We start from the raw sequence: 26767 nt of genomic DNA, 5'->3' as shown, positions 1-26767 counted from the left end.
TAAAATATTTCTCTAAAACTTTATTCAAAGTTACCCACCTCACTGTTAATAAGGTGCACAATTGATGCTCTGTGCCAGTTTCACTAGGCCTGCCCATTGCCGGCAATGGGCTTTGAGAAAACCCGTTTCCTGACACCCCCAAAGTTAAATTACTCTTTTCAAAACATACTGAACTCCCGATACTTGCAAAAAGTATTACATGCACCATGTCCCCATCAATCTTTAAATCTGAACTTACATTATTAATCTACATCAGTGTATGTTAAAATGAAGTCATTTCAACAAATCATAACTGTACAAATCAAAACACCATTAGTTAATATTAAGAGTATTTTACAAATACTACATTACATATTACCTTGCAATCTGAAACACTGCATTTCATATTTGTGTAAGTTTATTTTAGATAACTGAAACTTCACAGAATTCAACGGCAAATAAAGTTTAAAAAATTTAGTTCTGTACATTAGTTCCAACTATCTCTATTTTACAATCTATAAGGCTCATGTCATAGTTCAGCACCAGAAGGATCTAAGAAACTGTCCAACCAGTCTTCTTATTCATTCCATGTGATGGTTTGTTACTGTTGCTATTTTTAAGGTGAAAGTTTGAGAAAACGCTTTATATATCCTACTTCCAGACCTTGAGAAGTGGAATACTTTTTGGCTGGTCATACTATGTAAAAACCTTGAGTTGTATCTTTCAATTTGCACTGAACAGATACAAAAACGAAAAAGGAAAGGAATACTTACAACATGAGTTGAGGCTGTCAGTCTTTAAGTTGAATTTATAATACTGAACCATCAGAAATAACTTCACAATGCCCTGTCCCTGTCCTTCCTTTTTGTTTTAAATTTTTGAAAGGCAGCCAGAAAAATGTTTTATTTATTCCTGAAAATAAGGTACAAGGGAAGGATCACAGCCACAAGCTTTCTCATACACAGCTCCAATAACATCAAGGCTCTTCCACAAAATACACTTTGAACTGAGTCAGGAGCAGACCTAGGGAGCAGACCCATAGCCCCCAAAGGTACCATGTTTTCCATACCACAGTCTGCTCAGTGCTGGCATCCCTCTGTTCACAGAGATCATGGCAGTAACTCATCACTGATGGCCTGGATTTAAAGTAACAGTTTCCAGAACTAGTGTCACCGTTCCCAATTCTTCTCTCTCTCTCTTTTTCTCTCTCTCTCTCTCAAGGATTCACAAATTCTAGAAAAAGAGTGTGTTTGTCTTGTCATTTTCAAACTGGGTTTGTGCATATTACATTAAAACCACACATTCCCTAAACTAAAAACTTTTTTTTTTTTTTCAAAAACCACAGGAACCTTCAGTAATCTTGTTTGTTCAAAGTATAAAATTCTTACATGTTTAAAAAAATTAAAATCGGAGACTAGTACCGCTGCTTTCCTCACCAGAAGTGCACGATTTCAGGCTACATTTAAAAACTAAGCTTCATGCATACACATGGCCAGAGAGGTATGAAGTCTTACAGAGCCCTTAACATCCATCATTCGAGTACAGTAAGCATTGGCTAGATCACAACAGGAAGCATGTTAGCAAACTGAGCAAAGAGACTTTCTCAAGGACACGATAGTTTTCCAGGCTCCATGTCAGTCACGTAAAAATTTAAGCAACATGTAATCTTTTAAAATTGACCCCAGATGTCCCGTTCCCCCAACCGTTCCCATACGCTCCCCCAACCCCCCCTGAAGTCCTCCACCTCACAGAAGTATCTTAATGCTCCCCGTTACTGATGACAGCTGCTTCAGGTTCTGCTGCTGTTGCAGGGAGTCTTGGCACTTTCTTAGCAGGGCTTGGAATATGCTAAAAAAAAAAAAAATATATATATATATATATATGGTCACCTCTTAAGAGTTTTTTTCCCCAAGAAAAATCATGTTGCTAACCAAAGTTCTAATAGGAAAAGGGCAGCTCTGGAGAGAAATATATATATATATATTATATATAAATATATATGTATATTTATACATATACAACTATATATTCTGTAGAACTTTTCATGGAGGGAGCAAAAATGTCCATTCTTTACCTTATGGTGAACGTATCATATGATTACCCTGTAGCAAGGGAGAGGAGGGCTACGGAGATCTATCTACCACACCCAGTATTTCCCTTGTTATAGCTTGCCTTTGATTTCAAACACTCGGGGCTTGATTTGCTACCTCAAAGAGCAAGACTACGCATTCAGCACATTTGTGCTGAATGGATAAAATAAATAACTTCGAAGTTTTTAAAGTCCTCAGTTTGAAGCCTGGCTCTGATCTTGGTCAAGTCTCATTTAACTTCTTTCAGCTTCATCTCTAAAATGGGCACAGTAGCATTTACCTCAAGGGGGTTTTTATAAGGGTTTATGTAGAAAACCTAAAAAGTGATTAGCATGTAATACGAATTCCAGTCATAACAATTACTACTCCTTCTTGACACCTGGAGATAGAGTAGACAATGGCCTGAGAGAAGGGATGTGAGGGGCTCAACACCCAGCTCCTGCTTCATCTCTCACCAAGATACAAACCACAAGTGAGCCTTCTCAGTTTTGCTTTAAACTTTGGTATTGCTAAAAAAAAAACAACCTAGCATTTACTGTGCACTGAAAAACACTAACTGCCAAGGGCTGCATACAACTGGAAAATGCACAGCTGGAACCCACTCCCAGAGCCCTGGTTCTCAATCACCCTGCTTTATTGACATTCCTTTAAGTGGACAGATTTCAGTGAGGTCACCTCAGTCAGGAGATCTGGGGATGGAGATTTTCTTATCCCATCAAAGCCCAAGACCAACACAATAAGCTTTACTTACCTCGGCTGTAGTGCTCGGGTGCACAAGGCCTACTCCCTCATTCAAAGTGTCGTCGTTTAGAGACGGGCGCCGAGCGTAAGTTCTTCTGTGTTTTTCGTCTACTCGAACTAGGTACCATGTTCCTTCGAAGAGGGAATCTATGGAACTCTGGGGAATGTAGTTGGCTAAAGGAAAGGCAGAGCATATGAAAAATGAGTTATAACATATAACTCATCTGGTAATAAAACAGCCCTCCAGTAGGCTTCTGGGTGTATATTAACAATTTAATGTTTTTACCCAAGTGATGAGTATCCTCTCGGAGCTTCATGTTTTCAGCAAAAATATCTGGTGCCACACAAGTTCTTGAGTCAAGCCTTGACTTAAGATCACATATGCTTGCTACTATTTTATCAAGAGCAGACCCTAAAATAGCAAATAATTGCAACATTAATACAGTAAAAATAGTATACATATCCCAAAGCCTGAACAAAATGCTGCCAAAAGGAAAAAACAACTTTTCATTTCTTTCAGAACTACAGGCTATTGTTTAGTTAAAAGATAAGATGTTATTTATTTGATGTAGCTTCCTATGAACCTTGACTAGACATTTGTTCAGCCTTGGCCAGCAGACAACTGAGGAAATAGGTGGGATGTGAAACTATAAATAACTTGTCTAGAGTCAACGAACAGTTTCAGAATAATGCCAAGTCTTTCAACCGTTTTTCTCTGTATTTTTGCTCCTTCCTGCTCAGGGAGGGCACAAAAGTATCCTTAAATACAGCTAAGACCACATCCCTATAAACATTAGATAACTTAATAAACCACCAAGCCTGCAAGAAATGGCCTGGTATTATTCACTCCTATGATCAGTCTCTGGAGAAGGCAGTGGCACCCACTCCAGTACTCTTGCCTGGAAAATCCCATGGATGGAGGAGCCTGGTGGACCTCAGTCCATGGGGTCGCTAAGAGTCTGACACAACTGAGCGACTTCACTTTCACTTTTCACTTTCGTGCACTGGAGAAGGAAATGGCAGCCCACTCCAGTGTTCTTGCCTGGAGAATCTCAGGGACGGAGAGCCTGGTGGGCTGCCATCTATGGGGTCACACAGAGTCGGACACGACTGAAGCGACTTGGCAGCAGCACCATGATCAGTCTCAATCATTAGTGTGAAGACTCAAAAGCTGCCCGCCTTAAATAAAGACACTTCCTTTTCTCTACCTACGCTTTAAAAATGCCATAAAAGGGACTTCCTGGGTGGTCCACTGGTTAAGAAACTGCCTTGCGATGCAGAGGAAGTGTCTGATCACTAGCTGGAGAACTAAGATGCCACATGACTCAGAGCAACTAGGCGGGCATGCTGCAACTGCAAAGCCCAGGCACGCGAGAGCCCGTGCACAACTACTGAGCCTGCGCACTGCAACCAGAGCGTCTAAGCACTGCAACTAAGACCCCACGCGGCCCAGAAATAAAGGTTTTTAAAAATGAGATAACAGATTAAAATAAAATTACTTGCCAAAGAAGGAAAAGTTGAACACTTTATCATTAAAAAAAAATGTTTAAGCTCATTATACAGTTTTTTTCCTGACTTGGAAAGATATTCTGACTCAGACATACTCCTGCCATTTACCCAGTTAAAGCAGAATTTTTGGGCAGAGTGTTGACAGAAGTAATAAAGATTAAAATGTCATAAAGATCTATGGAAGAGAGTTAAATGTTTCTTGAGAAGCCTAAGTCAGCCTTACCACAGTAGGTTCTCAGTACATTGTTGTTAAAAGACTCAGCGTTTACCTGGTGTGGCATCTTGTGTAACTTTGAGGGAGTATAGAGTGGCAGCCAAACCAGAACCGTAAGAAAACACGCCGATCCTCTTTCCTGCCAGCTGCTGAGGTGAGTACCTATGTAGGAGGGAAAAAAAGCTCTTAAATTAAAGTTTAACTCATCCTACTACAGTGGGTAGAGAACCACAGCTGGAATAAACTTCATCCTAAGCCTAGGGATCTGACCTAAAGTTTACTGTTTACAGTAAGCAGATTGAAAACAAGAGTTCTCATCTCTTTAGGAATGATGGAGTTGAGAAAAGTTATGCCCTAAAATAAACTACTTTGTCAACTGGGGATTTATGGTTCAACTGTAGGTCAAGAATAAAAAGACCATGAGAACAACAGCAGGGAAAGATAGCGTGAAATTTAGTACTCTGGGATAAATAACTATAGCCTCATTCCATATCTCCCTCAAGTCAACAAAGAGGCTAGAGACCCTGAAAGGAAAAGACCATTCTGTGACCTGCCACCAACGTGCCTGATACCAGATCTGGTCTTAGAAATGTAACATCCCCAAACAAGCGGACTGAAGCAATGGAAATCCATACTTACTGTGCGAGAACAGAAGCCAGGGAGCCGTACACTGAAGATGTGTACATATTTCCATTTTGATTTGACACAAGCAAAGATGCCTTTGTTTTCTGATTGAAGAGTTCTGAACTAGCTTTCATAAATGCCTTTTCCACATCTCTGTCAAAGTAGGTATCTTCTAATTTAACATCCCTGAAAAGTTTAGAAAAAAGATAATCTTATAGTGTCAAAGACTATATTTTTATTATATTACTTACTAGACCTAACTACTATTCTAATAGAAGTATATGATGCTGATTTCTATTTATTAAAAACCAAGTAGCAGTATGCTAATTGCTAGATAAGATATAACAGTTGTACAAATGTGGTCCTTTTTCTGAAAAGTTTTTTTTTTCTTTAATAATCAAGACAACATAATTCTAATGGGTTAATAACCTCCTACAGCTCTGTCATCACCAAACAGAATATACTACTATTTCAAGTCCATAATATTGTCTATTTAGTTAGAAGAGTCACATTTATAGGAGCCAAGTGTTAAAAAATATTTTATCAGATGGAGAAGGGACACAGGAGAAACAGCAAGAGTTTAACAGGCATAGCATGCCAGGAGGCCCCAAAAGTGGGGAAAACGGAAGGAGTATGAGAGCAGATATCAGGAGTGGCCAAGGGCAGAATGGATGTAGGCAGAGGAGAGGCAGGGGGGAGAGTGAAGACGCTGCTGTATAAATACAGGCACTTGAGGGGCAATATTACCAAGGTGACAACAGGAACAGATCTAAAAGGAGGAAATAAGAAAACCTGAATAGAAAAGACTAAAGAATTCATATAGGTGAACGACCACCTCTCTGGGGCTCAGTTTCTTCACTGATTAAATAGGTTAGACAAGATGACTTCTTTTGACTCTAAAATTTTCATGTCTGTATAAATAGCGGTTTAACCAATATAAAAAAAATACTCTCACATAGAAGGGAGAAAAATCATAATTCCTCTTACCCAAAGGCTTCTAGGCCACTGTAGATAGTATTCTTATCTCTGTTCTGGTCATTAAGGAAGTCATTCAGCAACATCCGGGCTAGAGATTTCTGAACCAGTTTACAATAGGGTGAGTGGAATATCATGAAACCAAAATCATTCAAGGTGAAATCTCTATCATTTCCCTCTGAAAGAGAAATCCAAAGAAATTATGAAATCCATTTAAGCCACTAACTTTTGAAGTCTGATTTTAGAACATGGTTGGGATGTCTTTATATCTTTAAGTAGCAATAAAAAAATATACTATATAATGAAATATCTCTATGGTTTAAAATTTGTGTCAAAAAGACACCCAGAAATCGAACAATATACACTATTATTGGTTTTCAAACTAAACTATCACAATCCATTAGAGGGCTGTGTAATCAATTTAATGGATCAAGGCCAGTTTTTTGTTTTGTTTTTTTTTACTTAATAAATTAAGAGGTTGTTTTTTTGTCTGAATGAAAAAGAGTAGAAAAGAGTAAACTGTATAACTTGCAGCATGGGCAAAAAAATTTGATGACATTAGTTTCCATTTAACTGCACATAACAATGTAAAGTCTATTTCTTACTGCAGATTCTAATAAATGTTAGAAAATCACTGTACTGTTAAATACTGGTAAACAGTATATATTACATACTTCAAGAATGCTTCTTATCTAAAGCCACTATGTTTCCTAATATCCGTTATTGAATCTTATTTTTAACCCAGTCTCACAAACCCTATAAAGCGAAGTTGGACTATGGAAAAAGCATACTTTATATAATACTGTGTGCTTTAATGGTTTTAATTCAAATACTGTCCTTCTCAGTATCTCAAGCACTTTCTCAGGGTTAAAGATAGAGATTGATGATGACGCTAAAAGAGCAAATATGAATTCACAGAAGTGAAGTGAAAGTTGCCCAGTCGTGTCCAACTCTTTGCGACCCCATGGACTATACACACAGTCCATAGAATTCTCCAGGCCAGAATACTGGAGTAGGTAGCCTTTCCCTTCTCCAAGGGATCTTCCCAACCCAGGGATCGAACCCAGGTCTCCTGCATTGCAGGTGGATTCTTTATAAGCTGAGCCACAAGGGAAGCCCATGAATTCACAGGTCAAGTACAAAAAGACTATGTGGGGAGGTGGGGGTCACTTTGGTAATTTATTTTCATTAGTTTTCTCCAGATCACAGCTGCAAACTGAAATTTGTTTGCAACTGTCTACCTCTTTCAGAATATGTACCAAATTCAAGTTACTTTCTTTTTTTACCTTACTTTTGATATTCTTACTGGGTTGCTGCTGCTGCTGCTAAGTCGCTTCTGTCGTGTCTGACTCTGTGCGACCCCATAGATGGCAACCCACCAGACTCCCCCGTCCCTGGGATTCTCCAGGCAAGAACACTGGAGTGGGTTGCCATTTCCTTCTCCAATGCATGAAAGTGAAAAGTGAAAGTGAAGTCGCTCAGTCCTATCCGACTCTTAGCGACCCCATGGACTGCAGCCTACCAGGCTCCTCCGTCCATGGGATTTTCCAGGCAAGAGTACTGGAGTGGGGTGCTATTGCCTTCTCCACTTACTGGGTTAAGTCATCCTAAGTATTTTTACAGAAATAAACTTCATTTACAAAGTTTACTTGTTCTCTTAAATTATACATTACCAGAAACTGTGGGAAAACTATGCTATTTGGTGGGTGAGGAAGCAATGGTTAAAGGAAAATACTAATGAAGGATGCCCACGAAGTAGTTTCTCACTAAAGACAGTGAGTACATTACACTGCCCTCGACAGATAGCAAAACCAAGGAAAACTGATAAAACCCACCTTTCTGCCACCGGGCACGGATCTTCTTGCGGTAGACAGAATAGCAGCGGTCTAATGCACTGAGGTAGCACTGTATGGACAGTTTTCCATCTACTATAGGATATTCAGAAAGCATATCAGGCTTGTAAAAGTCATAGGCATGTTGCATATGTGTCCCACGAAGTCCTATTAGAACAAAAAAGGAAGAGGTCCATGTAACTCTGCTTCCTGATGTATGTCAGTAAGCAAATTGCATTATCTGGGAACTTTTCTTAAATCTAGTCAACTCATCACTTGCAGAATAGAAATCACAAGGTGAAACGAGTATGTGATTGAAGTGAAACATAACAATAGCCATGGACAGGCCTAAGCCTCTTGATATGCAACATTTTATGCAAGTTTCATACACCTAACTGGGAGATCACAATTGCTCTGAACTGAAAACAAATTACTACATGACTATGGGCAAGTTACTTCTCCCAGTTGTTAGCAACCCTACTTAAACCCATTTTACTCCTCTGTAAAATGGGGATGACATCACTTGTGTCATAGGATTGCTGTGAAGACTAAATATGATAATACACATAAAGCTCTTAGCAGGTAGTGCCTGCATTTAATGAACACCAAGTACAAGCTTCTAATTTTTAAATTTCTCAGCATATTGTGCAAATTAAAAAAAAGTACTTCCCAAACACTCACCTCGTTCAAAAATTAAAGGTGCATTAGGCCCAATTAGCATAGCAACGGCTCCAACCCCACCTGTAGGTCTGGCATTTCCTGTGGCATATACAGCAATATCCCCTGCAACTACCAGGGCATACCGTCCTGAAAAATATTATTTGTTAGTATACAAGAAGGTGATTGACACCCTAACTATCATACATACAAACTGAAAGTATTGTATTTTCCCAGAATGTATCATATTTTCCCATCTTTGGTAAAGAAAAAAAAAAAATTCTGACTAAATTTTGATAGATAATTTTATCCTACATGATAAACAGAACTAATTTCTAAAGCAAATATGTTGAAAGTCATAGCTATCTTTCTGAACACATTCAAACAAGCATAACTGGTAAAAGTCTGCAAATGGTATTTAGGCCTATTCCTCCTCAAGGATAGTTTCTTTGGGAAAATATGCAACATACCATCCCAAGAGCTGGACTCAATCCAATTAACAGCATTAAAGACAGCGGCCGTGCCTCCATAGCATGCATTAGTTGTATCTATTCCTTCTATATCCGTATTCCCAGACTCCTCAAAGAGCTGCATCAAATTCGTCTTCACTGACTTTGATTTGTCGATGATTGTCTCCGTTCCAACTTCTAGCCGCCCAATGCAGTCATAAGAAAGGCTATTTCTCTCCATAAGATTCTGGACCACAGTCATGCACAGAGAGTTGATATCTTCTCTATCTGTGCAGAAGCCCATCTTGGCTTGGCCCAAGCCAATAGTATACTTTCCAGCATCTACACCATCATATTTTTCCAACTCTGCTTGATCAACATATTGAGAAGGAAAATAGATCTCAAGGGCAACAATTCCCACATCTTTGGGCCAGCAGGCTTCTGCATTCAAAGGAAGCGACCCAGGCATGGTGAAAGAACTTTAGAAAGAAAAATAGAAAAAGCAAAACAAAACATTGTTTTAGATTATAGGTTGTAGACTGTCAAGTTCAAACTTGAGAAATCAACATTGATATTAATTTCTAAATTTAGTATATTCTTAGGACAGTCAATTTTAATATGTGGAGGTAGCAATGATAGTATGACCAAAGTTATTGACTCCACTATTACTTAAAGTTATCTTTTACAAAGACTTACAAGTTATTCAAAACTAGGTATCTTTAGATTTAAAGTATGATTACTAGAGGTAAAGAAAACTGAAATAAGACTCATCTATGTTATAAAGAACTATAAGATAAAATGAGAATTTAGTAACATGGCCCACAGATCAGAACTCAAGTATCTGATCTATTCCTGGCCACTCAAAAAAGTTTAAATCATTCATTCATTTCCATATATGGATTATTCACAGCTATTGACTTTATGGGACTTTACATACTAACAGTTTAAGTTAAACTAAGATACTAAACTAAACCTGTTACATACTAACAGTTTTAATTAGGTCAAACAGTATTGCATTCTTTATTGATCTAAACAATCCCAATACCTAGAAAGGCCACACTGTCAAGTCTGCCATGGCACTCTATTCAAGGCCCCTGCTATTAAAATCTCAGCCTTCCAAAGTAACCTCCACCCCCACCCCACCATCTAGAACCCAGATGATTACAATTTTAAGCAAAGACAAGTTCCCAGACCCGTAACAGGACAAAAGTCAATATTCTGTACATTCCACAGCTAGTGTACAGGTGATAAATGATCATGAGATCACAAGATTATCATTTCGCTTCTACATCAGGCAAAAGAAAACAACCGATCCAAACCTGAAAACTGGTACCATAATCCACATATTATTTGCATGGCATCTTAGACAACACCTCTTAAAATAATCCCTTTTTTAAAGAAAGGGCCTTTAAAAGTTGCACTGTTGCCACACCAACGTTCAGGAGTGTTTAGATTCATTTACCGATAGTGAAAAGAAAATGTGCTAGCCACTCAAGGGTGTTGCTATGACCTATGGGCAAGTCACATAACCTATCGGAGCCTCAACTTCTTTAGAGGTTATTTCAATCAGAAAAAGAGAAATCACTCAGGATGTTTCTAACAAGAAGGAGGATTTTAACATAGGGCAATGGTTACCACTCCGTTGGCCCAGCTACAGGAGCAAAAGTGGGGAAGACGGTTACTGTTCAGACCCCATGAGCACACACTCCTACTGAGGCTGCACCTTGGCTGCCGAGTGAGAGCCAAAGCCCCACACTCTCACCGCTGCTGCCACTGACAAAAGGCAGATCCTGTATTTATGTCATTTTTCTTCTGCCAGTCTGCCAACACAGGTGGAGTACTGGCGATAATGAAATCACAGGCTATTACCATAGTGAGTTGTTAATTACTGAAATCTTGAGAAAATATCTCAAGCAGAGAAGCTGTCCTTAAATCATGAGATCTACACTTAGCCTGTAGGTTATCAAGATATGAGTGTATTAAAAGCTGAAAAATAAGCACCTGGAAATACAGTCACAAAATTTTAAGTTAAAGGCCTTAAGGGACACCAGTTGAATCTTCCTTCTAAATAAAAGAATCTTATTTACATTTTTTCATCCATCCAAACAATGACAACATGTTAAATGCCAAACATTCGGGATAAGTTTAATAGGAGGTAACCCTTGCCCTTTCTAATATTCACTGTCTTGTGTGATGGTAAGCTACAAATATAACAATAAACAAGTGAAACGAGAGAGACAGTCCATCTCATTCTGTTAGGAGAACTACCTAACCCAGCTGGGGAAGGAATGAGAAGAAAGGCTTCTTGGTCGAGTCTTAGGAATGAGTTGGAATAATCAGTAAAGCTCTGCAGAAGCAGATGGTAGTAGTTTTCACAGGATAGACAACATAAACAAAGGCACACCACAAGGAACCACGGAAACTTATACTAATTTACTGAAGTGCAATGTGAGCCCAATGAGTAGATCAGGCAAGTAGCGGGTCAGGAGAGCTAGCTAAGGGTTGAGTCATAAAGGTTCTGGCATGTGATATTAGCGAGCTTCAGTATCATCATGAAGGCAGAGAGAAGCCATCGAAAGAGTTTTAAACAATATGGTTACATTAGTGTTCAGATCAGTCTTTTTCAAATTCTGGAATCAATTTAGTGAGCGTCAACAAACATCTTTTTAAAACAAAATAGAAAAGAACAAAATATCAGATTGCATGGCACATAGTAAATGCCAAGAATTTTTCATGAAAATTTTGTTTTAATTATTCACATGTATTCTGGGTTGCAATACAATGTGGATTCCTTACTAAGGGTCACAGCCAGAAAAGTATAAGTCCCCATTTTACACAGTCACTGGTGCTATGTGGAAAATGGATCTGAGTTAGGAAGTTGATATGGAAGCCCAATGAGATATAGCTCATGAAACAGAGCAATTACTGCATGAAGAGAAAAGGAGCAGCTTCAGAAAATTTTGGAAGCAAAAAACTGGCAGAAATTGTGATTGACTAGATGGTAGGAAAAGGATGAAATATTTAGGGTAGATAACTCCCAGATTTCTAGCCTCCAATGTTGTATTTCTTGACAGAATCACTCACTGGCAGATACACTAAAGTGAGCAGAGAAGCACCTCTCCACTTTGTCCCATTTCTTCCCTCTTTTAGGCAAACCCATTGATTTTATGATAATCTAAACTCAGCTACACTGAGGTTTAAATGAAGACGAGGCATATTCTAAGTTTATAATAAAATATGTTTAAGTCATCTGCATAGTCCACAGAAAAGAACTCTAAAACTAGTGTTAAAAACAAAAAGCAGCCCCTATACTTATAAAAAGAACCCCTCCTATATGCTACCCTTTAAAGCACCAAAACAGAGGCAGTAGGATTAACCACTTTTCCAGCCTTTCCCCAAGGTACCCTTCACATTCTTTTCAGCTCTTCAAACTGCACTAAACATGATGAGGACAATATAATTTTCCCTGCCTGGTCCAATAGCTTGCAGTGCTGTTGGAAATAAAGTGGAAAAATACATATAATCTGAAGATATGAACCAGTTTACGCCATAAAGCAAAGCTCTAATTCCAGAATTAATCTACGTTTATCATAATCAAATCAGCTCTGATTAGTTCTTATTATATGGTACTTACTAAATAAGGTATAACTCTATTATTAAGCCTAATACTTCAGTATTCTTGCCTTGAGAACCCCATGAACAGTATGAAAAGGCAAAATGATAGGATACTGAAAGAGGAACTCCCCAGATCGGTAGGTGCCCAATATGCTACTGGAGATCAGTGGAGAAATAACTCCAGAAAGAATGAAAGGATGGAGCCAAAGTAAAAACAATACCTAGTTGTGGATGTGACTGGTGATAGAAGCAAGGTCCAATGCTGTAAAGAGCAATATTGCATAGGAACCTGGAATGTCAGGTCCATGAATCAAGGCAAATTGGAAGTGGTCAAACAGGAGACAGGAGTGAACATGGACATTCTGGGAATCAGCGAACTAAAATGGACTGGAATGGGTGAATTTAACTCAGATGACCATTATATCTACTACTGTGGGCAGGAATCCCTTAGAAGAAATGGAGTAGCCATTATGGTCAACAAAAGAGTCTGAAATGCAAAACTTGGATGCAACCTCAAAAATGACATAATGATCTCTGTTCATTTCCAAGGCAAACCATTCAATATCACGGTAATCCAAGCCTATACCCCAACCAGTAACCCTGAAGAAGCTGAAGTTGAACGGTTCTATGAAGACCTACAAGACCTTTTAGAACTAACATCCAAAAAAGACGTCCTTTTCATTATAGGGGACTGGAATGCAAAAGTAGGAAGTCAAGAAACACCTGGAGTGACAGGCAAATTTGGCCTTGGAGTACAGAATGAAGCAGGGCAAAGGCTAACAGAGTTTTGCCAAGAGAACGCACTGGTCATAGCAAACATCCTCTTCCAACAACACAAGAGAAGACTCTACACATGGACATCACCAGATGGTCAACACTAAAATCAGACTGATTATACTCTTTGCAGCCAAAGATGGAGAGAAGCTCTATACAGTCAGCAAAAACAAGACCAGGAGCTGACTGTGGCTCAGACCATGAACTCCTTATTGCCAAATTCAGACTTAAATTGAAGAAAGTAGGGAAAACCATTAGACCATTCAGCTATGACCTAAATCAAACCCCTTCTCATTATACAGTAGAAGCGAGAAATAGATTTAAGGGACTAGATCTGATAGACAGAGTGCCTGATGAACTATGGACTGAGGTTCCTGACATTGTACAGGAGACAGGGATCAAGACCATCCCCATGGAGAAGAAATGCAAAAAAGCAAAATGGCTGTCTGGGGAGGCCTTACAAATAGCTGTGAAAAGAAGAGAAGTGAAAAGCAAAGGAGAAAAGGAAAGATATAAGCATCTGAATGCAGAGCTCCAAAGAATAGCAAAGAAAGATAAGAAAGCCTTCCTCAGTGATCAATGCAAAGAAACAGAGGAAAACAACAGAATGGGAAAGACTAGAGATCTCTTCACGAAAATTAGAGATACCAAGGGAACATTTCATGCAAAGATAGGCTCGATAAAGGACAGAAATGGTATGGACCTAACAGAAGCAGATGATATTAAGAAGAGGTGGCAAGAATACACAGAAGAACTGTACAAAAAAGATCTTCATGACCCAGATAATCACAATGGTGTGATCACTCACCTAGAGCCAGACATCCTGGAATGTGAAGTCAAGTGGGCCTTAGAAAGCATCACTACAAACAAAGCTAGTGGAGGTGATGGAATTCCAGTTGAGCTCTTTCAAATCCTGAAAGATGATGCTGTGAAAGTGCTGCACTCACTATGCCAGCAAATTTGGAAAACTCAGCAGTGGCCACAGGACTGGAAAAGGTCAGTTTTCATTCCAGTCCCAAAGAAAGGCAATGCCAAAGAACGCTCAAACTACCACACAATTGCACTCATCTCACATGCTAGTAAAGTAATGCTCAAAATTCTCCAAGCCAGGCTTCAGCAATACGTGAACCGTGAACTTCCAGATGTTCAAGCTGGTTTTAGAAAAGGCAGAGGAACCAGAGATCAAATTGCCAACATCCACTGGATCATCGAAAAAGCAAGAGAGTTCCAGAAAAACATCTATTTCTGCTTTATTGACTATGCCAAAGCCTTTGACTGTGTGGATGACAATCAGCTGTGGAAAATTTTGAAAGAGATGGGAATACCAGACCACCTGACCTGCCTCTTGAGAAACCTATATGCAGGTCAGGAAGCAACAGTTAGAACTGGACATGGAACAACAGACTGGTTCCAAATAGGAAAAGGAGTATGTCAAGGCTGTATATTGTCACCCTGCTTATTTAACTTCTATGCAGAGTACATCATGAGAAACGCTGGGCTGGAAGAAGCACAAGCTGGAATCAAGATTGCCAGGAGAAATATCAATAACCTCAGATATGCAGATGACACCACCTTTATGGCAGAAAGTGAAGAGGAACTAAAAAGCCTCTTGATGAAAGTGAAAGTGGAGAGTGAAAAAGTTGGCTTAAAGCTCAACATTCAGAAAACGAAGATCATGGCATCTGGTCCCATCACTTTATGGCAAATAGATAGGGAAACAGTGGAAACAATGTCAGACTTTATTTTTGGGGGCTCTAAAATCACTGCAGATGGTGACTGCAGCCATGAAATTAAAAGATGCATATTCCTTGGGAGGAAAGTTATGACCAACCTAGATAGCATATTCAAAAGCAGAGATATTATTTGCCAACAAAGGTCCGTCTAGTCAAGGCTATGGTTTTTCCAGTGGTCATGTATGGATGTTGAGAGTTGGACTGCGAAGAAAGTTGAGCGCCGAAGAATTGATGCTTTTGAACTGTGGTGTTGAGAAGACTCTTGAGAGTCCCTTGGACTGCAAGGAGATCCAACCAGTCCCTCCTAAAGGAGATCAGCCCTGGGTGTTCTCTGGAAGGACTGATGCTAAAGCTGAAACTCCAGTACTTTGGCCACCTTATGTGAAGAGTTGACTCATTGGAAAAGACCTTGATGCTGGGAGGGATTGGGGGCAGGAGGAGAAGGGGACAACAGAGGATGAGATGGCTGGATGGCATCACCGACTCGATGGACATGAGTCTGAGTGAACTCCGGGAGTTGGTGATGGACAGGGAGGCCTGGCGTGCTGCGATTCATGGGGTCGCAAAGAGTCGGACACAACTGAGCGACTGAACTGAACTGAACTGAACTGAGAGTTAAACAAGTGACTTGTTTCACTTCGGGGGGAAAAAAATGTAGCTAAACTAAATTAATCCATACCCATCAAAGTGAATCATGAAGTGAATCATGACTCAGACTTTGGTGTGGAAAATTTTTTACACTGTCTGCTTCAATCAACATTGCTCATTCTCTGAGGATTTTTGATAGCCAAAGTATTTTCGTTACATCCTTGGTAAGTTAGTGACGTCTAAGTTGCTCATTTGTGTCCGACTCTTTGCAACCCCATGGACTATACAGTCCATGGAATTCTCCAGGCCAGAATACTGGAGTGGGTAGCCTTTCCCTTCTCCAGGGGATCTTCCCAACCCAGGGATCAAACCCGGCTCTCCCACATTGCAGGCAGATTCTTTACCAGCTGAGCCACAATGGAAGTCTTGGTAAAACACCATCTAATTTGAAAATATTCACTTTTTGGTTGAAATTGAGGGAGAGTGAGAAAAGTAGAAAAAGAGAGGAATATTAATTCACAAAGTAATTGGCTTCATGGCATTTAAAACAACAAAAAGATTGATATAGTTTCTGGTCTAAAATCTTTATTCTATTAAGTTGTGCTCTTATGTCGTCCTCTCAGATGTCCTCTGATATAGGCCAGATATAAACTAGAGAAAAAAAAAAGGCCAGCTAAAGATTTGAGATTTTAAATAAAAAGATGTAAATTTTCATTTAAAATTTCTTCTTTACAAAGAAGGAGAAAAATACACTTTTACCACAGAACTCTGTGAACCTTGCAAAGCTATCTTCCAACAAAGACCAGAAGACGACTCATTCTGTCCTAAAGCGAAAGCTCACCCCCTCTGGTGGACAGGAGGAGCTCCAGGTCCCACTTCCTTGTGAACAATTTCTGAAGGCTTCCTGCCTAGCAGGACACAAGATGGACCAATATGATCTGCTGAGAATCTTTTAAGTTTGTGAATGACAGACAGATGGGAAAAGCAAAAGGAAAAAAAAAAAACCAAAAGGCAAAAAAGCAGGGAAATCAGCTAAGGATGCTGATATAAGGGCAGACCTAGCTCCTCAGGGCTCATCCGGGAGGGACTTCGGCATCAATTCCCAGGACCATGATGCCAGCCTCCTGAGCTCTCTGCCTCCATCCTTCCCCTGTCCTAGGATCACCTTTCTAAAATGCACATCTGACCTTTGATAAGATGCTATTTAAAACTATTCCAAGCCTCTTCCTTGTGTTGCACAAGGAGCTTCTGGAAAGCAAGAAGTGTTATTTTGTTCATCTTTGTGTTCCTAGTCTCCAGCCCAACGCTTGGCATAGGCTAGAAGGTGGATGTTGAATAAATGAAATCCTACTAGCCTTCTAATCTAAAATTAGTAACAATCATAAGAAATCATAAAGCCAAAGCATAAAAAAGCAGAATCATAAGAGGAGCTCCATCATTACAGAAGAAAGCAATAGCTGCAAATAGTTAGATTATTGGTTCAAACACATTTCTAACTACTGTCCAGTCTCACGTAATTGTAAACATTCATCCGTAGCCCAGATGGATATCTTTTGAGGCTGTAATTCAACATGCAATATTGGTACACATGCATACCTGTGACTGTTTCTGATTAAGCAGTTTATAGGATTACATTTTATTATCTACATTTATTTCCTCTTATGAGCGAACACTAATTTTGAAAATTAGTTTCTAGATTTTAAACATTAGCCTAATAAACACAAAATTAGTCTTCTGAAGCATTGTGGCATTAATCAATATTTAAAAGATAAAATTCTATAATGGGTTTTAAGAATGTGTAGTGCACACAATGGTTATTTGTCCTAGCATAAGAATTAAAAGTCCCCCTTCCGTTAGAGAGGAAAACTCTCCTTTAGCAGCATGACAGGATGCCGTACCTGCGTGAGGGGTAAAGAACTGCAGTCTCCAGGTCTGTCACTCTGTCTCCTCCTTCAGGCACTAGGAATTTCAAATAAGAACCTTTTTTAAAGTCATATATCAAATAATGACTGCAATTCAAAGTAAGTTAAAATAAACATTTCCTGATCCAATTACATTATATAGAACAGAATTTGACTTTGCTTAAGGAAAAAAAAAAAAAACAGTCCCAAAGAAAAGCAATGCCAAAGAACGCTCACACTACCACACAATTGCACTCATCTCACACGCTAGTAAAGTAATGCTCAAAATTCTCCAAGCCAGGCTTCAGCAATACGTGAACCGTGAACTTCCAGATGTTCAAGCTGGTTTTAGAAAAGGCAGAGGAACCAGAGATCAAATTGCCAACATCCACTGGATCATCGAAAAAGCAAGAGAGTTCCAGAAAAACATCTATTTCTGCTTTATTGACTATGCCAAAGCCTTTGACTGTGTGGATGACAATCAGCTGTGGAAAATTCTGAAAGAGATAGGAATACCAGACCACCTGACCTGCCTCTTAAGAAACCTATATGCAGGTCAGGAAGCAACAGTTAGAACTGGACATGGAACAACAGACTGGTTCCAAATAGGAAAAGGAGTATGCCAAGGCTGTATATTGTCACCCTGCTTATTTAACTTCTATGCAGAGTACATCATGAGAAACGCTGGGCTGGAAGAAGCACAAGCTGGAATCAAGATTGCCGGGAGAAATATCAATAACCTCAGATATGCAGATGACACCACCTTTATGGCAGAAAGTGAAGAGGAACTAAAAAGCTTCTTGATGAAAGTGAAAGAGGAGAGTGAAAAAGTTGGCTTAAAGCTCAACATTCAGAAAACGAAGATCATGGCATCTGGTCCCATCACTTCATGGGAAATAGATGGGGAAACAGTGGAAACAGTGTCAGACTTTATTTTTCTGGGCTCCAAAATCACTACAGATGGTGACTGCAGCCATGAAATTAAAAGACGCTTACTCCTTGGAAGGAAAGTTATGACCAACCTAGATAGCATATTCAAAAGCAGAGACATTACTTTGCCAACAAAGGTCCATCTAGTCAAGGCTATGGTTTTTCCTGTGGTCATGTATGGATGTGAGAGTTGGACTGTGAAGAAAGCTGAGTGCTGAAGTATTGATGCTTTTGAACTGTGGTGTTGGAGAAGACTCCTGAGAGTCCCTTGGACTGCAAGGAGATCCAACAAGTCCATTCTGAAGGAGATCAGCCCTGGGATTTCCTTGGAAGGAATGATGCTAAAGCTGAAACTCCAGTCCTTTGGCCACCTCACGCCAAGAGTTGACTCATTGGAAAAGACCCTGATGCTGGGAGGGATTGCAGGCAGAAGGAGAAGGGGACGACAGAGGATGGGATGGCTGGATGGCATCACTGACTTGATGGACGTGAGTTTGGGTGAACTCTGGGAGTTGGTGATGGACAGGGAGGCCTGGTGTGCTGCAATTCATGGGGTCGCAAATAGTTGGACACGAATGAGCGACTGAACTGAACCGAAAGATTATAAAACTTTTTTCTCCTTATTTTATTAGCTCTTACAGTGGTAGTTTCAGTCCTGGTAATGAGTTGATATCTCCTGGAGTAAAGAGACTTACACATTCAAGAGCTTGCTCTGCACTTAGGAGCTTGTGACTTTAATGACAGTCTGTGCCTTTCTGAGCTTCAATTTCCTCATCTGTAAAATGGAGCTAATACCTGCCCTCCAGGTTCATTGTAAAGGATGCTTGAGAAGATAAAATATGTAAAAAATATAAAGCACCAATACACTGATTATTATCTTAGTTCTTAGTATTTTTCAAACAAAAACAAATCTTTCTAGCAAGAGCTAATTACCTTCATTTATTTAATCTTATGCCCCTGGTTTTCAACATGTCACTTTCACCTACCCCAACCTTTTAGCAAGTGATTTTCCTCTTAGAGCTTGGGTTAAAAAGGTAGATATTTGATATCAAGACCAAGGATCATTAAGCTTTATCATCATTTAAATTATGTGGAAACAAAATGGAAAGTGACCTTGGAGCATTTTCCTCTGTCCATTTACTTTGAAGGGTTGTTACTCGGAACAGTTCCTGTTGGACGAAAACACAATTACCTTTGTGCTCTATTTAATTGTTGGCAAATACAGCATCTGCCCTTGCCTGATTAACTGGAGAGTACTCTCAGATGCTATTCAGTAAAGCTTTACTGCTTTCACATAATTAGATCATTTAAGAGCTTATAGACTTAGTTCCTTTTACTTCATTAATCTCCCCCCACCTTAAATAGATTCTGAGTTTTATCAGAAAAGATAAGACTGCTGCTGCTGCTGCTAAGTCGCTTCAGTCGTGTCCGGCTCTGTGCGACCCCAGAGACGGCAGCCCACCAGGCTCCCCCGTCCCCGGGATTCTCCAGGCAAGAACACTGGAGTGGGTTGCCATTTCCTTCTCCAGTGCATGAAAGTGAAAAGTGAAAGATAAGACTACTGTATTCCAAAAACCTGATGACAGAATAATATATACAATGAGAAAAGAACTAATTTTTTGTTCTTGATTACCTTAAATTATGCTTTTGTAATCTGCAAATTAAGCTTTCCATGGAGACTAGTGGGGGGGAGCATGATCCCTCTTCTCTGAAAAATGTTGAAACTATTTAAATAACTTAATATTTCTTCTTGAAACCACATATGTATATGCATTTGACACTATTTTAATCAAGGGAATTTCTCCTGAACTGCCAATATTTTTTCTTTCAATTTTGATTATTTTCATCAGGGAGGGAGCTTAGGTGGGAAGGCATAGAGCAAGCAGCAGGGACAAGGGAGGGAGTGAACTCAGTGCACAAGAGAAAGCGAGGAAAGACACAGAAGATAAAAGAACCGCACAGGACTGGCCAGCTACTCAAGTTCTCAGGAGAAACAGAGGCCTGGAGTAGACAGGAAATGGAGGCCACAAATACGGCTTTGGGAAAGAATCAATCCGAAAGGGACCTCCCCCCAACCCCGCAGCTTTCCATTCTCCTCTGCAGCTGCTAGGAGGCTTCTCTACCTGGACAAAAACAGCAGTGCCAAAGGCTCAAGCAGGTTATCAGCTTATTTCTAACAGGTCTCTTCAGAGCAAGCGATAGAGGCAAGCAGTATGGCTCAGGAGGCAGTTAATAAATCATAGGCATTTTGAGTTTGGCAGAGATTAAACCTGAAGGTGGAGAAGGAACCAGCAACCCACTCCAGTATTCTTGCCTGGGTAATCCCATGGAAAGAGGGCCTGGAGGCCTGGATTCTATGGGTTCACAAAAAGTTGGACACGACTTGAGTGACTAACACACACACACCTGGAGAATGATGAGACTGCCTAGGGCTAACCAACTTTCTCCTGGGATTTATTCAGTGTTCTGAGTTCCTCCTCTGGCTCCCTTGTTAGCACATATTCAAAGAGGTGGTCAGAGAAGTTCACCCAGTACATATCCTGGTACACAATAAACCACACGCAGTTACCTGCTGATGCTTTTCACCATTACAGGAAAGATATCCAGGAATCCTTCTTAACTGAGAATGAGCTGGCAACCTTTCCTCCTTAGGAGGGCCAGCAAGCAAAACTACTGTTAGGAAAGCCTCGCTCACATCTGTACAACTCTGATCTAGTTCCCTAAGAAAAAAATACAGACACCCTGCCTCCCCCCAGAGGTACTGGTCTGCCTATCAGTTACTCTACTGGTATTTCAAGGTCCTGTTCTAGGCTCTCTCTTCCAGGAAGGTTTCCTCTAGCTTTCTAATCAGGCCCTGCATTCACAATGACACTGAAGCCTTCAAAGTCTACTGTCAGTGGAAAGCTAGTTTCCGGCAGTTTTCTTAAGCATTTGGAATACTTAGACTCCTGTTGGGAGAAGGGCTATAATTTGATTCTTTTAAAATCCCTTTGAGACGCTGAAGTAAAGGGCACACAATTGCATTTTTGAGTGACTGAATTTGGAGTTATAATAACTAGAGGAAAAATCTTTTAAATTCAAGTAGTTACAGCAGGAACCCTCATCAGTGAATTCTTTTCACTATCCTTTTAAGATGAGCTGCAGCCCCAAATGGTGTCCAGAAGCTTAAAAAAAAAAAGAACAACAAAAAAGGTTTTTTTCTGCTGCTCTTCAAAGCAAATGGTAGGTTTCAATTATTCCCTGAAAAATGTAAGGAATTCATATGGAATCAGAAGAGAACGCTTGTTGGCCTTATGTCATTCCCAAATGCACACCCCTCCAGGTCCATGCCTTCCAAAGATGAAGCCTGTAAGCTCTGAAAGACTAGCTCCTCTACTGCTCTCACTATACTCGGTTAACAAGCAGCAAGCAGGCACTACCACAAGCCAAGCATTAGGATGACTACATTACTAAGAACTGAGTCCTATCACCTTCCCATTAGATTGGGTAATATGTTTTTAATCTATACAACTGTCTTGAGAAACATAATATCACATCCTATGATGCTTGGTTTTTTAATAAACCCAACATAAAATTAGGACTATTTTCTTTTTCAAATGAAACTAAAGATTCTCATATATAGCCCATTAAACTCCTCCATCCACAGCCCCAATGCATCTCCTGCATTCAGTTCTACTGGATTGCTGTTTTAAATAATGCTAGGGTCCCCAGGAAGCACATATTACACCAATATCAGGGTTTTGCATTTCCCGTGAGAATAGCTATCTAAAACGTCAATCAAAAAAAAAAAAAAGTAATCTCAAAATCAATCCCTCAGTTAAGAGAAACAAGATATAAAAGCACTCTGGAGAAATATTAAAAAAAAAAAAAAATGAAAAAACAAAGGCCCAGGATTAGTTCAACAAATGACGTGGACTTCTATGGCCCCAAACATAATACCTGTATAACTCACCCCATCTGGAACACCTTCCAAGAACTGGGGTTACTTACTAAACTAGAACTGAACTGAACTACACTGGAACTGATTTACGTGCAAATTTACAAACTTAGGAGAGAGACCTGCAAAGTTTAGACACCCAGAAAATAAAGTCTTTCTCCTTTTCCATAAGATCTGCTATCCCTGCCCTCCTCATCCGCACAAAAAAATAACTCAAATTTTAAAAATAAAAACCACAAACTGCTTGGATATCTCAAGCTGCAAAGAACCATTTGGCCCAGATACAGGATAAGGACTTTCAGTTAGCCTTCTAACAGAAATCTGTGCAAAGAAGTCTAAACTCCACCTCAGAAGGAAAAATCTGCTTACTAGCCCTTCCTATGTCTTAATCTTCTCATTTGTCATTGTTTTTCATAATTCATCCCTGAAATAGAGCAAATGTTACTCAGCAGCGGCTAGAACACCTCAGGTGCAGCAGGTTGGCAAGAGCATCAGTCTGAGGGAAGAGTTGATGCAGAGGTGAACGAAGAAGCCTGTGATGCCCTAAACCAAGGCCGCCGGGCAAGTGTAACCAACAGGGACAGCCTCACATTACCTGTTGTCCAAAACTCTCCTCCAGGGTGGGTCAGCATAATGCCTTCTCTACCACTGGTCAAGGCAGTTCACACGTTTTTCAAAGACTCCATATATCGAGTTTTGAAAAGCCCTTGGTTCAACCCAAAGCCTACTGTGTGTGAAGCCCTATGCGTGCCTGCCCATTACATCATCACAACATGTCAGGCTGGTTCTGAAGCTATTAATATTAGCAGGAGGAGATACGGACTTTCTAGAACACGGAGGAGACATATATATATGGGCTTAAAAAATATGGAGGCAGGAAGGTGGGAGGCAGGAACCTGTGATATTGGAAGCAAGCACAGACCGAAGCAGTCTAGAGTCTGAAGTACTCAGCCAGGTTAAACCGCGGTTGTGATGCTTTCTCTCACCTAAGCTAGGGAAGAAGAGCAACGCTGCCCACCTCCCTTCCTCCCAGTCACTCTCTTTAAGTGGCAAGACGACACACCCCCTGCCAACCTGCAAGGCTCCAAGTGTGATCCTCCGCATCCTTGGGCGTCCACCCTGAAGCCAAGGCTCCAGGAACACCCTAGCAGGCCAGCTCCTTTCTCATCCCCCTCATGTACCCACCCCCATCCCCTCAAGGTGGTCACAGCCACTCCCCTGGCACCTCCAGCTCCTATGTCATCAGAAGCCTACCCCTCAATACCCTCTTCTCCTTCTCCCCTCTGCGACTCGCCTGCCCACATTAATGCCCCCATCCTCCAGGACCCACCGCGGTCGGCCCCAGGTCCCCGGCAGGGGAAGCCCATGCACGGCCCCCGCTCCCGACGCCCTATCCTCCAAGTCCAGGTCCAAACCTTAGCCCTGACCCGGACGGAGCCGGAGCTGCTTCGGGCCTAGTCAAGGACACTAAATCGCCGTGCCCTCACCCTGCCCGCGAGGCCTCAGCAGCCCGGGTTGCCTCCTCCACTCGGGACACTCACCCAAATATGACCGGGCGGTGGCCGTAGAAAGTGAACGACCAACGAAGGGGTAGTGCGAGCCGCCTTCACTCCGCCACTAGCTTTATAGCCGCGGACCGACCAGACTCCGGCAAGGCCGGGAGTCCGTGAGAGGCGGGACAGTGGCCCCAGCAGCCAATCGTGGCCGGCAGAGGAACCCCGGAGTGCCCGCCCCCTAGTCGGGCTTCAACCAATCCGAAGGAAACTAGAGGAAGCGCTAGCTGGGGGGTTTTCCCTCGTGGCTGGAAGGGCGGGGGAAGGGGCGGGGACAAAGCCGGAGGGCAGAGAAAATGGGGTGAGAGAGTGACGTGTGGTGGCCCGAGAGCCGGCCTACCAATGACAGAGCGGCGAGACACGGCGAGAGCCAACGGGAGCGGAGTGAGAGGTTCTCCGGCCAATTGAAGCTCAGCGAGAGGAGATGAGAACCAATGAGGCCTCCGCGTCCCACCACTGGGGAGAGGTGGTCTAGTGTGGGAGGCAAGTTGGTCCCTGCTGGAGAGTCCGTCAGGTTGCCTAGCAACCAGAGCTAGGCGTCACCTATAAGATTTCTAAAATACTTGATTTAAATTCAATCTTAACGTTTCCTAGTTTCCTAGAGCAGCCCACATACAAGCTGGAGCATAATACATCACCAAGAATTTGTAAACTTATTCTAAATACCAGATTTGTAAATAATATTGTAACCTCTATACAAACGAACTAAACTTAAAAGCATGTTGGTTTGGGATTAGACACCAGTGAGGAGGGTAAGGGGCCTTGCCTAAGCAGGGAGTTTGTCCTAATTCTTGGATTTTTCCTAGCCCATATCATATACTCTGAGGAAAGTGGCTCCACCTGGCCCATTCTCCACTGTATCTGCTGAGCTTGATATGTGGTAGGTGCCGAATAAAAGGTTGTTGAAAAGGAAGGGGTCTCATAATTCTCAGTATAGCAAACTCACAGGATAAGCACCATCTAGTTCCCCCAGGAAAGAGAGAGGAGCAATTCAAGCTGGAGGAAGACACTGAAACACTGGGAGAACCCAAAGGAGGATAATTATGGCCTTAAGTAAGACTCTGCCTCATTTCCTCAGAGAGAGAAACTATAGTACTTTGGTGGGAAACCATGAGAGTTTCTGAGTTGTGTCTCCCCTTCAGTTTCATTATGACACAGGAATGCTGTTGATAAGGGGTCCCTGATGATTCTATATATCACACAACTACTGTTATGTGAAATTTCTTATCCACTATAGATAATAACCTAGTAAGAGACATTCTCAGCAGGAGGGTGGCAACGGAACCACTGTGGAGTGGTGGCAGCATAAGTTACTTGGGGGAGAGGACCACTCAATAATGGTTATACTCCATAATGTTGCTCATGACATTGGTTCTGTTCCAGAACCAATGTCACTGATACCTTCATAAAGTAACTAGGTGATAGAGACACCACTTGATTGTGACCAATAACAATTTGAGGATGGGATTTAAACATTTTGTACATGCTAAAATTCACTGAAAGACAGTAAGGACAGACACGAGAAAGAAGACAGCTTTGTCCTTAGAAAAACACTTTTAGCAGTAGAGCAAATATTTCCAACTCCAGGAGTACACAATAGGAAATAATTAGCTAGATAGTCTTGAAGATTATTTTGCACAACAAGAAATTCCCACAAAGCCCAGACTGCCTTTTTGATTGAATTAATCTCCAATTAAGCAAAGTGAGCATGGTTGTTGATTACTGGGAAGTCAAGCAATAGACAATGAAACAGGTTAATAATTAAATATAGAATTTGTCAATTGAATTTTAAAACACAAGTCTCTGTGATTCTGTGAAATATAATGGTAGATTATACCAGGCTACATATACATTAGCTATCCGTGCAACTGAGGACAAAATATACATACATTTATTTTGGTTGCAAGTATAAGGATTTTTGAGCTACAATTTGACATAAGCACGTCATACTTGAATGTGCATTTTTAAGCTTGTTAATATATATTTAATTATATTGTTTCTAAATTTAATGCCAAGTAGTGTCGGTAAATCACTGTAGATGATATATATCAAAGGGAAAGTATACTTTATTGTTCTGCCCTCCCTACTTTGAAAGGAACAAACTTTAAGAAGCAAGAAAAGAAATATTGCCTGCCATATCAGTAAACAAAGGATATCACAGTAATCACTGATTGTAGCCAACTGCCATACATGAGCTGGTGAGCCCCGAGGGAACTCAGGAAGGAAAGAATACCTGCCAACTGTAGCCATGTGACTGCAGCCACTCCCCACGGTGAGCCCTGAGAAAACTCACAATTTAAAAATACAGAATACTGAGATTGCTGAGCTTGCATATCAAGAGGAATAATTTCAGTGAGTCCAGACTCTTGCATCCTCCCATACACAAAAAAGTCTTAACTTCCTTAACTTGGGATATCTGTTTTTCTTAACAGTAAACTTTGGATGTTCTAACTACATGGTCTTTGTTGCAAAACTTCTGTATAACCTGGCTCCTCCATTGTTGCCTCAGAGCAGTTTTCTCAGGGTTTAAGATGCTGCCTCCCAGGATTAAAGTCCTAAAAATTCCTACCAAATAAAATATAACTCTCAGCTTTTAGGGTGTTCCCAAGTAGTGCTAGCAGTAAAGAACCTGCCTACCAATCCAGGAGACATAAGAGGTGGGGGTT

At 40.8% G+C, this 26767-nt stretch overlaps 1 protein-coding gene across 3 annotated transcripts; it reads right to left on the bottom strand.

The window, feature by feature from the left end:
- Positions 1–24223, bottom strand: HMGCS1 (3-hydroxy-3-methylglutaryl-CoA synthase 1). 3 transcript variants are annotated; one of them, XM_061393607.1, is made up of 12 exons: positions 24090–24223; positions 19725–19780; positions 17679–17739; positions 9092–9549; positions 8646–8771; positions 7968–8132; positions 6145–6310; positions 5173–5343; positions 4589–4695; positions 3097–3222; positions 2821–2984; positions 1–1827 (listed from the first exon to the last, which is right to left on the bottom strand). In XM_061393607.1, the coding sequence occupies exons 2-12, from the start codon at positions 19732–19734 to the stop codon at positions 1738–1740; spliced, it is 1644 nt and encodes a 547-aa protein (XP_061249591.1). In that variant the 5' UTR covers positions 19735–19780; positions 24090–24223; the 3' UTR covers positions 1–1737. The 3 variants fall into 3 exon arrangements, with proteins under 3 accessions (XP_061249591.1, XP_061249592.1, XP_061249593.1); XM_061393608.1 differs by lacking the exon at positions 19725–19780; XM_061393609.1 differs by lacking the exons at positions 17679–17739; positions 19725–19780.
- Positions 24224–26767: the final 2544 nt, after the last annotated feature.

The sequence above is a fragment of the Bos javanicus genome, chromosome 20, assembly GCF_032452875.1.
Source record: "Bos javanicus breed banteng chromosome 20, ARS-OSU_banteng_1.0, whole genome shotgun sequence".
Lineage (NCBI taxonomy): Eukaryota > Metazoa > Chordata > Mammalia > Artiodactyla > Bovidae > Bos > Bos javanicus.
The sequence above is the reverse complement of the archived record's forward strand: the minus strand, read 5'-3'. Positions and strand labels throughout refer to the sequence as shown.

What these genes read in the sequence shown, in the direction of transcription:
- HMGCS1 (XM_061393607.1), bottom strand. An exon ending in CTGGCTTCTGTTCTCGCACA is followed by an intron (nt 4,696 to 5,172) that starts GTAAGTATGGAT and finishes CCTCCTACATAG; the next exon opens with GTACTCACCTCAGCAGCTGG. An exon ending in ACCCGAGCACTACAGCCGAG is followed by an intron (nt 1,828 to 2,820) that starts GTAAGTAAAGCT and finishes TTTTTTTTTTAG; the next exon opens with CATATTCCAAGCCCTGCTAA.